The 15,539-nt window shown below is 44.4% G+C and overlaps 1 protein-coding gene across 1 annotated transcript; it reads left to right on the top strand.

Moving 5' to 3' along the window:
• The first annotated feature begins 472 nt into the window (after positions 1-472).
• LOC117807113 (histidine N-acetyltransferase-like) lies at positions 473-8,851 on the top strand. Its single transcript, XM_034676178.1, is given in 11 exon segments — positions 473-488; positions 491-530; positions 6,229-6,296; positions 6,299-6,319; positions 6,322-6,450; positions 6,817-6,821; positions 7,250-7,333; positions 7,335-7,475; positions 7,561-7,898; positions 8,497-8,522; positions 8,525-8,851. Coding segments are annotated over 11 exon segments (1,068 nt in total). The 3' UTR covers positions 8,725-8,851.
• The last annotated feature ends 6,688 nt before the right edge of the window (positions 8,852-15,539 follow it).

Genomic DNA, 15,539 nt, shown 5'->3' with positions numbered 1-15,539 from the left:
TGGTTTTGATTCATGTTAAGCCCTAAACACACCTTTGAATAATCGAGGGACTTAGCCTCTCTAAGCACTGCCCTACTTGACCGGCTTCATGCTTATATAAACACTCTTCATCAGTCGGCTTTCAAATAAGAGAGCAGTGACTGAGCAACAAACCTGTCCAGAGCCCCACGATCATAGCAGAAGGGTCATTCCTGATTTTAGGGTACAGTGCATGACATTATTCACCCTTCCTGTTGACCATGTGGAAGTATATCACACACCTGTCTGATGACATGACAACAAGCACAGAGTGATGATTTACAGACTAATGATTTTCTGGTACCTCTGTGTCAATGTTTTTTCATGTTGTAGGCGGGGCTACGGGTGGGAAAAATTGACATGGAGCCTGCTATCGTGCAACACAGTGCTATGCTCATGTGTTTGCATCCTGTGGCACGAATACTGGAGCCAAGTATCCTCCCCGGAGACATGAATGATTTTGGTGTCCATGTGTCATCACTTGACCAACAGGATAATCTGCTGAAGACATGGTGTGTTCCTCTGAGACCTTTACTGTTCAGTTGTCATGCTCCTATCAGTGATGAAAGAGGGGGATAAGCTCTGAGCTGGCAGCACACTCCATATAAAATCATGTGAACAGAAAACCCGGATGGTTCAGAGGCAGCCAGGATGATTCAGATTTTCTGTGGTGGTTGAATACCTTTCTGAGGAGCTCTCGCGGGTGATTGTGAGCTGCAGGCATGCTTCATCAGAGAACGACTGCAAGCCAGCAACCTCGAGAGATGGAAACTATGTTCCTCTGAGCTGGAATTTAGAGGTTCTGTTGAGGATGGACTGAACAGCCTTGTTCAGAATCAGCTGATGGAGTCATCCTTCCACACCACAGCTCTCCCAAATATAACACAAGCATTATTTAAAGACCATGCCCCAATCTGCACATTTACAACTCCCCCGTCCTGTTTTGTTTGGAGTTTGCTGCCAGCTGAAAAGAGGAAGTAAGCCAGAGCGTGAGAGAGTGAACAGAAGAGTGAATCAATGAGAAAGAGAGAGAGAGAGAGAGAGAGAGAGAGAGAGAAGAGACAGAGAGAGAGAGAGAGAGAGAGAGAGAGAGAGAGAGAGACAGAGAGAGAGAGAGAGAGAGAGAGAGAGAGAGAGAGACAGAGAGAGACAGAGAGAGAGAGAGAGAGAGAGAGACAGAGAGAGAGAGAGAGAGAGATACACAAAACAAAACAGCATCGCTCTCATTGGCAGGAGCCAAACACCCGGCCAAGCCTGACACCTCATCTCAAAAGCATCAAAGCATGATGGAAAAGTACCAGTGTCCAGTGTGTGTGTGCGTGTGTGCGTGTGTATGTGTGTGTGTGTTTGTGTGTGTGTGTGTGTGTGTGTCGGCTGTGAGCAGACAGTGTTTTCACTACAAATGCCCTCACAGCTCACATGGCCCATTGATAGATTATTGGAACATGTCTAGCATTTCTGTGTTATCCTCTGTAAACCATCGAGCCCCTCAGGGAGTGACCGTCCATCCGACGACACGATGAGAGATTGGCTATGATAACAGATTCACAACAACACACTAAAGGTTTCTGTACAAATGTGTCAACATTAATTTTCACAGGTTAATATGATCAATCTGACACAGAGGGGGTTAGTGGTGTTGTACCGTGGTTAAATAAAACAACATGGACACAGGGATGAAATTTCCACAGACAGCATGAATAGGTTTAAATATCCCTGCAGAGAGGAGGAGAAAGCAGCAGTCTGATGGGGCTCCTGCTCTGCAGCCAGAGAACACTGAGCTCTTTATTTATGTTTCATGAACTGTAGATGTCTCACCTCCTGCAGGCAGCAGTTGAAAGCTGGGTATTTAAGTTTAGGGATGCTTGATCTGTAAATTCATGTTATATCTATCCACAGCCCCATACACAAGAAACTATGATCTCTGTGAGTTTAGACTCCTTTCTATCAGAACCGGCATTCACTGTTTCTGAGCTACAGCAGCTCTGCTGTTGAATCAGACCACACAGGCCACCCTGTCCCTGGTCCTTGAACCTCTTCTGGTAGGTCCTGACCCTGCAGACCGGGAACACCCCACAGAAGCTGCAGAGATGCTGATACAGTTCTTGCTGACACCATGTGGAGTAAGGAGAGAAGACAGTGAACTAGAGTCCAGTCTTGACCGGCTGTAAGCTGACCTAACGTGGAAACCAGAGACTTTAGGGGTCCTGTATCCGTCTGTTGGATAGGGTGTAAAGAGCAAAAGGGCGTCTTCTTCTGTTTCACCCCGGATTAGATGTTTTTCATACAGCATGGCTTTCAGATCAGGACAATGGTTTGCATGTTCCCACTTTTACTGTAACATTACGTACAGTCTGGACCTGACCTGGACCTGACCTGACCTGGGACTCAGTCCTGCCCTCCGCCCATCTTGGCCGTTACCTGACCTCATTCTAGTTTTTAGTTTTGAATAACTGGTCCTGTCCCAGAGTCTGGATATTTTTCCGTGATGGATTTTGTCTGGTGTCCCTCCTTGGTCTACGGTCACAGAGTTTCCCCTCACAGGGATTACAACAGCACTGGACTCTCCAGGAGCCTGTGTTTGTGTTCACATGTCCAGTGAAATTAACATTTTTATTCCAAGCTATGGTTCTTACCTCAGTTTGACCAAGGACGTTTGGCTCCTAGACCTGAGAGTTTCCTCAGCCTACGTTGTGAAATAGGTTCACAAACACTATTTATTAGTTTCAAACGTTCATGGTTTGGGCTAAAACAGAGAGATGGCTTAGATTGGACCCCAAACCAGGTTTCTGTGCTGCTGGATGAACCAGAGCATACAATATCCTCCAATCAGAAGCCCTGAAGGCAATCTTTAGTCCCAACACAGGAGGAGTCTCAACTGTAGAGGACTGCTATCTCTAACCCTTGGACGTGGTGTTAGGTACCTCGACACAGCGTCGCAAACAGAACACAGTGGTCCTGTTGGTCTTCCTTTTACCGTGTATCCGTGAGCTGGACTGCTGTAGATATTTCAGCCTATGTTCTTGTGTGTTTAGAGACTGGTTTTTCATGGTGCTCTGTCAAACTGTATCTTTGACATTCTCTGGCTTCATGTGTAGCTCTCTTTTCTTTTGCACACGCTTGTTTTATTTCATTGCTTGCACTGTACAGCTTCATGTGTTTATGTTTCACTATTAAATTCAACAATATGTAAAGCACCTTGTTTTTGTGTTTCATTAGTTCGCTCCAGACACTCGAACATTCAGAGGGTCATTACTTTGGTTTTGTAAGCGTCCACACTCAAAGCACTAAATCCTGGACCCGGTACATCTTCACTCTCATGGGGTTGTTCCCTGAAATGATGTCCATTTATTCAGGTATCTTTGTCCCTGTTTACAACCTGGTATTGACAGAAGTGATCCCACAAACTTGCTCTATTACACGACTCCATCAACAGTTTCCCCATGAAACGATCTTTATGGTGTCATAAGTCTGAGTCTTTCAGTTGGACCAGAACTTCCCCTGATGCGTTGAGAGTCTTTGTGTTCTGGCACGCGTTGAATCCACAGCGTCTCACACACATGCTCTGCCACCATCAGGCCTCTGTGCTCACACACTGCTCCCTGATGTTTGAGTCCCTGTGTGAGATTTAACGTCACATTACAGTGTTGCCGAAGTGCGAGAGGCGAAGCTTGTAAACACACAGCAGGCCACATATACACACTCATACACACACACACACACAACCCACACATATAGAGCTGATCCGCTGTGCCGGCTCTGACACTACACATCACCCTCCCTCCTGCGTTACTACCTCTGAGGGAGGAATCAGAGCAGGACCTTAGCCCCGCCTTGACGCCTCCATTCCTACTCACAGATGAGATGTAAATATCCTGGTTGAAGTGGCAGCATGTAAACGCCGAACACAAACCCTCAGGGTCATACAATCAGCTGGGAATAGTTTTTAGGCTAGATGATCTTTTCTTGCTTGTTAGAAAACTCCACGTCCACCTCCTCGCCGTCGAATAGGCCTGAAAACCTTGATGTATCATCACAGTGCCTTCAGTCTGAGCCTCTGGGCGTTGCGTCCTTGAGGTTTATTTTGACTCATATTTGGTCTTTTGTCCCATTTGCGAACAGACAGCAGAACACTCTTAAAAGTTGTCCATGAACACGTAAAACTCTTTTCCTCTGAGGACAGCTTTCACCTCAACAAGACTTCAAACACATATTTTTGCCTAACGTGTGGTCTAATAACTAAAATGACCTCAGATGGACAACCCTATATTCGGGCCTCTGTAGCTATTTTGGCACTGACCATGATCACTTTCCTTCCCTAACCCTAAGTAGTTTGGTAGTCTAAACAGTCCTGGGCTTTAGTGGAAGAGCTCACCTGTTCAGGTTTAGTACTGTGATTTGGGTAGTGTGTTTTTGGTGAGCTGTGAACATCCAGCTGAGACTGTAAATGAAAGGTCTCTTACCAGACGTCCACAGCGTTAGTCAATAAATCGTAACCTGACTTTGGACGTGTGTTTCAGTGAAACTGTCCTGATCATGACGTTATGCCAGGTGTGAACAGGGCCTTTGTGTGTCCTCTCTCCTGGCGTCCTCATTCCTTCCCTGGGTCCTTGCCTGTGACTGTCACAAGGGGTTATTGTCATTCGAGAGGGTACAGAAAGTTCTTCTGTGCCTGATCCAGTGACCGTCACCACATATAAACCCAGAGGGATCTAAAGCCCCGTGATGAACCTGTTCTTCATCTCTGCATGGCTCTCTTTCTCTTGCTCTGTATTTTATTTGGTGATCTCTCCAGCTGAGGTCCTGTTTCTGTTCTTTCTGCCCCGCTTGTTCCACTCCCTGCTCCTCACATTCACCCCTCTTCGCTGTCTGCACTCTTTTTTCTGATCTTCTCATTAGTGAGCCCCTGGCAGTCATGTATCAGTGCTTTGGGCCCATGATTGTGTGTCTGCTGATCCAGACTGTGGTCGTCAGTGCCCTGCTCGTCACTCCTGTTTCATTCTTCAGCCCATGATATTTGGCTGTGCTCGGTCACTTTGTGGACGCCCGGCCTGTATTATGTCTTTGTCAAATATGGCCTACTTTCTAGTTTATGCAGCACAACGGAGCTAGCCATGTAGGCTGCTGAGACACGTGGTGGGACATCTGCAACTATTGCGCTGTTATAAAGAGGCCATCATCTCCTCTTGCAGAATGCGTTTCTCTGACCCCGACATCAAGGAGGGAAGTTTAAAAGCCGACATGTTGTCGTGCTGCTGGATTCGAGGTTACAAATATGATCAATCCAAACACATCAGACACATTTGGAACACATTAAAAATCAGCATATTGAATTACCTGACAGCTACTGTTAGCATTACAACTGTTTGCATTGGACCACTTCCTAACCAGCACAGCGATCTGAAAGAGCCGAGTGAGCACAAAGCCGGATTGTTGGCATTCAGTTGAAACAAATCTGGTCTGAACATTTTTCTAAAACATGGTTAAAAACACGGCTTCAAGATGTCAGAGATCCTTTCTACAACACATTATTAGTTCTTCATCTAAGTTTTGGTGTGAGCTCAGTGAACAGAGCCTGCAGCACTGGATGGGTTATGAGACCAGAGTCCATATGCTTCATAAGGTCCACCTGAAACAGCTTCTGGTTGTGGTCTGGTACAACTGTTCCTCTGCTTCAGACTGCTTACAGTATGATTCATCCCAAATTTGTCGTACAGTTGGACACATGAATGATAACGCAGTCTTCCAGGGCACTGTGATACTGGTTACTGTGTGTGTTGGGTTGTGAATGATCACTACAGACAGCTCTACCAGTGTGTCTGCTCGACCCTGATCCTTACAGCAGACACTGAGGGATTTATTCTGGGTGATCCACGGCTGAAGTTTTTCTCTCAAATGAAACAGTGATGTGTTTCCTGTTTGTGGCTCTGGACCGTCACAAACACGGATGTTTTAAGAATCTAACCTCTACCTTTACATCTGTGGGTCGCCATAACAGGAAAGGGACTGCTGGATGGAATAAACTGCGAGTAAGCCCAAAGGTTAGGATTAGGGATGAAGTACGCTGACTAATACCAAGGGTAAGGTTCACCTGACAGATCTGTGCACTGAGTGGGGGCAGTCCTCTCTATGGTTACTGGATGATCCCAGCTTTGAGACTCTGTGTGAACATTATAAACAATAATCTCTCCTCCACTTATATCTCATCAGTTGTGTCAAGATGAAGATTGATACCAGCCTGATTATGCCCCAGCTTCCAGAGGCCCTGTCCCAGGCAGGCTCCAGTTCACTGTGGCCACTGAGGAGACTTTGATGATATCATGGCCATGAGCCAGGACATCTACGGAGGCCTGGACTACCTGCCCACCAGGTACACCAGCTGGCTGCAGGAGACCAACCGCACCGTCATTCTGGCCCGGAAACAGGGGGAAAGTGGTATGTTTGATAAAAGTACTTCAAACTTTATAAAGTTACAGGATTCAGAAGGAAGAAGAATGTTAAGATGTTAAATGTATGTCTGCTTGTTATTTTGTGTCTCCATGAACGTTTGTAAAAAGTCTCTCTGTTTCTACGGTAACAGACCCTTTAAGGACCTGATCTACCCGGATCTGATTAAACTTATACCTTTGTTCATGATCAAGCCTTGTCATCTGGGTTATGCTCGTTGTTTTAGTATCCACCATCCACACAGAAATTAGATTTTAACTTCTGGACTTCAGTGACTCTACACGTCCCCCGGGTAGTCCTCAGGCAGTCAACTGTAGTCCACCTGAGGTATCAAGGTATCCTCAGATTCAGAGTTAGTACTCACTCTCTGTCATTGGTTCTGAGTTTCTTATTACAAGTTTTAACCCTTTAGAATCCACAGCTGGTCCTTATCAGTGGGTCCAAGAGCGAGCCAGGTTCAGAACTAAGCTCTTTGTGGATATAAGAGCTCTCCACACAGGCTCTAAGTGTCATAGATAGATACTTCTGACCACCTTAATCCATCATCCTGTTTGTTTGAACTTTATCAAACATTTAATTACTCACGATGGTGTGCGAATTATTATAAATCAAGCTTTCACTCAGACCCAGCACTCAGATTGATAAAGCACCAGTCCTACACTGTACCTCATCAGCTAGTGAACCAAAGACTCTTACAGTGACTCAGGTTAGGGTCTCTCTCACAGCCTAAAGAGAGCGATGCACTTTTATCTTATCTTCCCTCCTCCTCTGTGATGCTCTGCAGATCGCTCTGGAGTCGGTGTGTGTGATTGACGATGGGGAGACTATGCTGGTTGAAGGTCTTCGTGTTGCACCTCAGGAAAGGGGAAAAGGGTGTGGCAGGAGTTCTGCTGCGCTTTTGCTCTGAGCTTGTCAAATGCAAGTACCCAGACGTCAAGGTAACCCGCCTGACCCGCGATGATCAGCTTGGACCAAAGGATTTCCAGAAGTATCGCATCATTACAAAACAGGTGCCAGCAGCATGAGCAGACAAAAGGTCTATGTTGTGTTGCTGCTGTAGATCTTGCTCCGCTCACTCTGCTATTCTTCCTCCAGGGTATTCTTCTGGTCCGCTTCAACGCTGAAGACGTCAAGCTCCGTCTGTCTGAGCTCGGTGTAGGTGGAGACATCCAGTCACCTTTGTCCTCCTCTGATGCTCCTCCAGTGTACCTGGACCAAACAGCGATCAAACATCTGTATCTGACCACCGACCTGATGCAGGGGGTCCTTCCCAATGCCACCATAATTCAAGACTGGCAGCCGTTCAAGGTTCTGCCCAGCAACATGGCCATCTTACTGAAGAAGGACATCGACTGGGTGGTGGATGATGTGTCCAATCCAACCGTGGCCAGCCTGTGTACCTTCCCTTTCAGGGTGCCCATCGGAGATGACTGGTAAATGTCTTTTATCATGTATATGTTATTATGTATATATTATGCACCTTGCTACAAATGGTGAAAGGAACCTAGCACAAGTCCAAACTCAGCCCTGGGGACCACGGTCACTTTGACAACAAACAGAGAGCCGAGGCAGTTTTCTCACCTGGCCCTTATCGACTCCAGAGTAACCCCTACTCAGGCCTCTGGAGGTAGACCTGACTGATACCTGATATGACTCGCTCCTCTACCTCCCCCCTTGTGTCTTCTTCATTGTTTTATTTTAAATTGGCGGTAAACTTCTAATATAAGTTTTTGGAGCTGTTGTAGATCACCTTCCTTTGTTTGCCAATGTACATGTTGGCTTTAGGTTAACACAGAAGGGTTCAAGTTATGTACTGTTTCTCTGGTCCTGATCCACTAAAGGATTGTGCAGCTTCGGCGCCCGCTAAACCTGTGCTCTTGAACATCATCAGAGCAGTTTTCTTTGTGAATCAGACCTTGAGATGGAGCGGATAGCGGGGTAAATGATGCACAATCCTTGGTGCTGTCAGGGGCCGCAATCTATCCTGAATGAATTCCTGCCTCAGTTTCTAACGCAGCTTTTTATAACCAGGTATTACCTGAACATTGACATGTTCGGTAAGACCTGGCTCTGGTCCGGGAGCAGTTCTTGTGCCACCTGCAGCGCCACACTGCCACCCTGAAGGGTAACGTGATGTGCCAGATGTTCCTGGACCCGCCTCTCTGGAAGCCCATGGCCGACTTCTGCAACAACATCCTGAGGGTGGAGCTGGTGAAGGAGTACACCGAGCAGTGCGTGGTGGAGTCGGATGTCGTCTAGTAACAGAAGGTGGATGGAAGCAAGTACGAGATGAAGGATCCAGAATGAAGACGAGGGTCTCTACAACCAGGAATGGACACAACTCATTACACTCAACAGAAAAACATGACCCTCTGTATGAGGAGGTAGAAACCAGGCAAACAAAATGTAGGCTCTACAAAACTAAACCACCTATAAGAGTGCAGCAAGTTAGGTACACAAATAAAGAAACAAATACAGGCCGTGGACATAAAATCAGGAGCACATCTTTAACCATGACATCAGCAAATTTTAACAGCAGTTCTAACGGGTCAAACAATCAGAGGCACCTCTGTAAACAAACCGAACCCAAATAATGAAAATGGTGTCATGACAATGATGTGGTTCTGATGTTATGTCCACTCTTTTATTTTCTATTGACATGAAGAGGGTTAGTCTAAAAACCTTAACACTGTTCTTTAACATGTCAGCCCCTCAGGTCATCAGACATGCTCTCTCTGTAAATACGACCTCTCTGAGTTTAAACACGGCTGAGTTGGTTACGAAATCTGCACAACTCTGAAGGCACTTTATGGAAACTACACTGACAGGTTGTGTCTACAATGAAAAGGAACCGTTCAGGATCAAATAGGGAGCATTTCCAGATCACATCTCTTTAATGTGAGGTGTTTGTCAGTAAACAAGTATCACCGTAGAAACGCAAACAAAGCCACTGAGAAAACAAACAAGTTAATCCTTCATCATGGTCAAGCTTTTGTCTTAGCTCTCGTCTTTGTTCTTCAAATCTTTGAGTGTATATATATGTTACTAATTTAATATTTTACTTCAAATGCTGGAATAAAATCTAAACATAAATTATTAACTCTTGAAGCTGAGTGAAATCTAGGCTAACCTTTTTAGACTGCGAGCTAAAGGCCAAACGTGATGCTAATGCTTCAATAGAATAGATTAATATGCAGTTTGCTTCTGGTGCCGCAAACGCTGGGGAAATAATAATGATAATAATTATTAGAACTGAAACACTGCTGAGAAGTTACATCACTGTTAGCTGCCTTTGGATAAATTATTCGCTGTGAGCGTCATCTTGATAAGTTTCAGGCATGAGAGAAAAAAACATCTAAACATACTCACAGTAGTGTTGACGATATTGAGGACAGCACTCATTTCTGCAGGACTTACATTTCCTTCAAATCAAGACGACTCAAACATTTCACATTTTCATCATTTTGAAGTTTCATAAACGTCTGTTTTTGAAACTTGAGCAACCATAGAAAAAGAAAAGTAAAACCCTTCAATGAACGATAATGAAGCTCAAGCTGAACTTGTAGCCATGCTACGTCCGTGGCTCGCAAACAGAAGTTTCGTTTAGCATGTTTTTAATCCAGGGCGCAGTTTGGATTATAATCTCAGTGTGTTCATGGTCCTCAGAGAAGGAGTCGTTGTGTCTCTGGCAATTCCCTGACGTTCCATACCGTCTCCAGAGTTTAAAAGTATCTCAATTTATCCTTTAGCATCATTTTCAAAAACTCTCTTTAGTTTAAGACCAAAAACCTGCAGAACCAACGAAATGTCCATCAGCTGTGTTCTTCATGCAGACAGCAAATGTATGCATGCTAACAGGTGAATCCAGCTGACATTTAAGATGCTAAACATCAGCACGATAAATGTCATTGCAAACATGTTAGCATACTAACATTAGCATTTAGCTCAGAGTATTGCTATGCCTGAGTGTAACCTCTCAAAGCCGTAAGCGTGACGCGAGTGGCCATGGTATAAGCACAATGCCAGACATCATTATGTGTTGACGTTTGAGAAGTAATGAACGTGTTGAGTGGTCTCTGTACCTCCTCTATACCTCCACTGTATCACCGTATAATGGACTGCTGTCCATCATTTACAAGGGTAACTGCATTATCTAGTGAGTATAGAGCCTTAGAGCCATGATAGCAGGGCGAAAATGTTCTACAAACTTGTCTTTATTTGCCCATGTGGCATTAAAATGATGTCTCAAAAACATCCAAACCTAAACCTCCCTTTAAATGCAGATTTAGAGGGTCTGACACTGGAGCATTTGTCTGAGCCAGACAGGAATATCTTTTTGGAAAACCTTGTGGTTCGTATAGAACTATATTACCTCCTCGTTGCCTTGACCAGCTTTGATCTCTACTTTTAACACCTGCTTCTTCTGGTATGCAATTTTAGTGAAAATTACTGGGCCTGTTTTCTGGGGTCTTTTAAATAAGAAGTCAAAAGATGAGACGAACAGATAGAAATGATTGGATTTTACATTTTAGGAGGAAACCATTAGGTCATAGTTTCCAACATATTGCAGGGAACATATGAAATCTTTGTTTATAACCAAAGACGGTCACCTCTCATTTACACTGATGCCCTATTATTTGCTGCCGGGAGTGGACTGAAGATACAGAGGTTTGAAGCCATGGGAGTAATCATTTCCACAATTTGTTTTCTTGTGATCTCAGAATGATTTCATGCTCAGATAAGTGATCTTGTGGAAGCTGGTCTTAGACTGCTCCTGGTCCTGGTTGCATTAGCAGCAAGCTAACAAGGTACCCCAGTCAGACTTCTCTTAAGCTCACACTCCAGCTTGTTCTGGTTTGATTTACACTGATCAGCCATAACATCTAACCACCTGCCTGGCACTGGGAAGGTCCTCCTCAGACCAGAACAGGCCTGAACTGAAAAGACCTGGACTCCTCTAAACCTTAGCAGCAGATCCTCCATTGATCAGCTTTGGTGGTCCAGCTCATCCAATGGATGCTGTATTGGACTGAGATCTGAATCTGGAGACAAAGCCAACATCTTGAACTTGTCGTGTTCCTCCAGACCTTCTATTATTCTGGGGTCCAGGTCTGATGCTCACGTGTCCATTGTAGGAGCTTTCTCCAGGAGCTCTTCTGTTGGGTCAGACACAGGCTGCCTTTGCTCCCATTGTGCATCAGTGAGCCTTGACCATCAATGACCCTGTCCCTGGTTCTCTGTTCTTCTTCCTTGGACCTCTTCTGGTAGGTCCTGACCCTGCAGACGGGGAACACTCACAGGAGCTGCAGAGACGCACTGACCCTGTCCTCACTGACAGGTGACTCTGTACCCATTGACAGGTGAAAGATATGATCAGTGTTGATCCCCTGACCTGTGAGCGGTCACAGTGTAATGACTGATTAGTGAATATTCCTGCATTCAGACTTGTTCTCAGTTTTCTTGAGACTTCTCAGAGTTGGACTTGCTTGGAAAGCCTCTTAAAGGAATGATCCATACGTCCGATCAGAGTCCAAACCATCTCAATCCAGTGAGCAAACATTTGTTCTTGAATTCAAACACAAGTAGCCCTAATGGATACCCAACAGTTTCAGAGGACTTCCCTCATGGGTAAGCCCAGATGAGTTGATCAAAGGCCTTTGACAGGCACCATACAGGACTTTCTCCTTTGCTGTCTCAATAATCAACTCAATCCTGGCTCATGAATTTTCTGAACGTATCCTATACCCCTGTCTCCTTATCCCCACAAGACCACTGTAGGTCACACTGACTGAGACCCCGTTCAGTCTGATGCTCAGGAGTGATGGTTTTACTCTGCGTTCATCCAGGTTTTTTAGTTTGTGACCCTATCCAAACCAGGCACCTGTGAGGAAAACCGTTGTAGGTGTGTGGATCCACTCTTTAACTCTTCTGGACACAGCTGATCATTTAAGGTTAGGGACAGATAAACTGGTAAACTCATAAACAACAAAAGTGTGGTGCAGAGTCCAGACTGCATTAATTCAGTAGTCCACTTGGGAAAGGTACTCTTGAATCCCCAAGTGAGTGAAGGCAAGCATTACAGCAGTAGACTGTGGATTTCAGGGGTCAGGTCCCTCTTCTCCATGGTGGCTTGTTGAAGCAGACAGACGATACTGACCTGTTGATCCAGCATTACACCAAATCCTCAAACAAGAGCCGAAGACAGGAGAACTCAGGAGTCTTAACGGCAGCTACTCAGTCCCAACCCTCCAGCATTTTCTGGGATTCAGACTATGATGTTCCAGACTTACCTGAACTACCAGGTAAAGAGTCTGCCCGTCTTCGTCTCATGGTCAGGGAAGGTTAGTTTGATTCTGGGATCACGAAAAAACAAATATTTTGAGACCTTTTATTATAAAACAGCAGGAAATAATCATTCCAACCCATGTGCTGCACTGCCCTCTACATGAAGGAGGAGGATGGAGCCTTCCTCCAGTGACTCAGAAATGTACACACAGTATGCAGCTCCTCTTCATCCACACACTAAAGGCCCTGACCAGCTGAATTACCTTAGATATTTCCCTCACTGTCTGTTTCGTCTCACACAGCCCGACCCTTCTACAGGCTTTGATTTATTCATTAACTTATTTTGTGTTGTCTTGTCATAATATTATGTAACCATGTAAATACTGCACGCTAAAATGGAGTTTGTTTCATTCCTGAAAGACGACTAATTGTTAAAACTTGAATGGAGCCTCAGTGTCGGGGAACAAAGCGTGAATGAATCTGATAAGTTGTTCACTGATCACCTCACTTTTTAAAAAAATAAACCTTTCTATCTCTAGTGTTCGCTCCATGCGCGCTGCTGCCACTTCACTTTATCACCATGTCAGAGAGCTAACCTGTTAGCTTTGAATATAATGGGCCTCACAGCAGGAACAATAAATAACCACTGGGGGGCGGGGCTAGAGATGCTTCAAATGCTGTCGTTTTGTCAACCATCGTCTGAAAGCCAAAGTGTTCAGTATCTGTCACCAATGGTTGCTCATGAGAGTGAGGCATGGCGTCCTGTGGGATCACTGCCTCTCTCTCTCTCTGTAGGAGTGTTGTGTCTGTTTTGTATCACAGTAGTCTGGATGTAACGATTCACTTAAACTCCATTACCCACAATCCCATCGTGAAATCAGGCTCTTAGTATTAAACTAGGTACTCTGTTAAAAACACCCTAATGTCCAGTTCAGACCTGTAACAGTTCTTAAAGTACCAACGTATTTTAATCAGGTGAACTGCTCAGGTCTCTGCGACTTCAACAACTGTCTCAGCTGAGTCTGATGAATGTGGTACTTTTGAGTCCAGTCAGCATCACGTTTTATAAACTTATTTTTCAAACCTGATTGGACCTGAGAGCTTTAACAGGAAACATCTTTAGTAAACTGTTCAATGGTTGGCCAGAAAAAGATACAAACGTGGAACTGATCAATCACTGATTATTGATTATATTTATCCTGTGAGATGGTGTGCTTGGTTTCTATAGCTGTGTCCCAATTCAGGGCCTAATACCTTTGAAGGGAGCATGTTAAAACCACTCATGTTCCAGTGCAGGAGGCGCCCTTCTTTACCTGGACCATGAAGGATCCACCAGGTGTGTCCTACACGGCCAACCATGTTATGGAGTCAAACGAGATGGTGGACTGTCCAGTGGTGAAGTAGTACACTCCTGAAGTTATTAAACTCAACGAGAAAGTGATCTAAATGTAAAAAAACAAAGACTTCAAACTGTCTTTGAAATGATTTGTTTCAGTTATTTATGATAGCTGGATGCAGCTGTCAAGGTAACAAAAGGTAAGGTGGCATAAACATACCGTCTCATTTCAGTTTGTCTGAGCGGTCTACACAACCGATGAAGGCGGTGCTGCGTGCAAGCTCCACCCTCGAGTTTGGACACGGCTAATAGTTCCTCTCACACCATCATTATCAGTTTGGTAGAAACAAACTTTGATGTACAAACCTCAAAGATCCAGATTCAACAAGAAGAAGCTTTTAACAATGACCGACTATTTTAGAGCTTCATGTCAAGAGTTCTGTAAAGTTGACCCAGTCATCATCACACGTGACGGTTAGCGTGTTTCGATGCATCTATCGTGTCTTATATCTGAAGCATTTTGACATTCCAGACAGTTTGGCATGACATGCAAACGAAAGCTGCAGAAACGGTTTTCTGTCTTTCTTTGTCGTGTTCAGATCAAAATTGTTCTTTCCATTAAAATGTCGGACATTCCTTCCGAAGCAGTGCCAAACTGAAGACGCTCACTTTCTGCCGCTGAGTTCTGCAGATTGAGATCAATCCAACAAAATGTGGTTAGGTTTAATTCACTGACCTGAATATGAGATATATGATTCTGAATATGAGTAATACACTAAAGATAATATATACGACCTCCTCAGAGTTGACGTGTGTTTGGACTTGTTAGGGTCCCTGAATCCACCTCACAATAACAGATACGTGATGTCATTTAATACAGATTTAATAGTAAAGGGTAATATCATGATAATAATTCAGGCTTTATAAGTCAGGTTAAGAAAAGTCTGTATTAATGTAGTTCACTGACGTAGCTCTGAATCACACTAACAGGTAGAGGCAGGATAATTAGACCCAATGAATTAAACAGAAGCTGCTTTTAGCTCGTGAGTGCTGGAATACACTCTTTGTTTTTATTTTATACTTGTATGAATTTTGTTTTTGTCGACATGTTTTACATTTCCATATAAAGGGGGGTCCAGCTCTTCTGTGTTTAGCTCCATAGAGAAGTTAAAGTGTGTCTTTATAAAACTTTAAGTTCATCTTCAGAAGTTTCTTTGAGCAGAAACAAACGTGATCAAAAACAGGTCAGTGAAGCTTTGTTTGAAAGAGAGAGAAGGTCGTGTCAAAGTCAGACACTTTGTGGGTCCCATTCTCATCAACTGTAGACGTAATGAACGAGGTCAGCAGAGGTCATGTCCAGGTCAAGATGCTTTAATCAGGACGTAGTTTTGATGGGCTGACAGCATAGAAACGATGCATTAACATGAACCTCTGTCTGTTAAAGAGAGATTTC

Source organism: Notolabrus celidotus, chromosome 23 (genome assembly GCF_009762535.1).
Source record: "Notolabrus celidotus isolate fNotCel1 chromosome 23, fNotCel1.pri, whole genome shotgun sequence".
NCBI lineage: Eukaryota > Metazoa > Chordata > Actinopteri > Labriformes > Labridae > Notolabrus > Notolabrus celidotus.
This window is presented reverse-complemented; position numbering and strand designations above follow the sequence as displayed.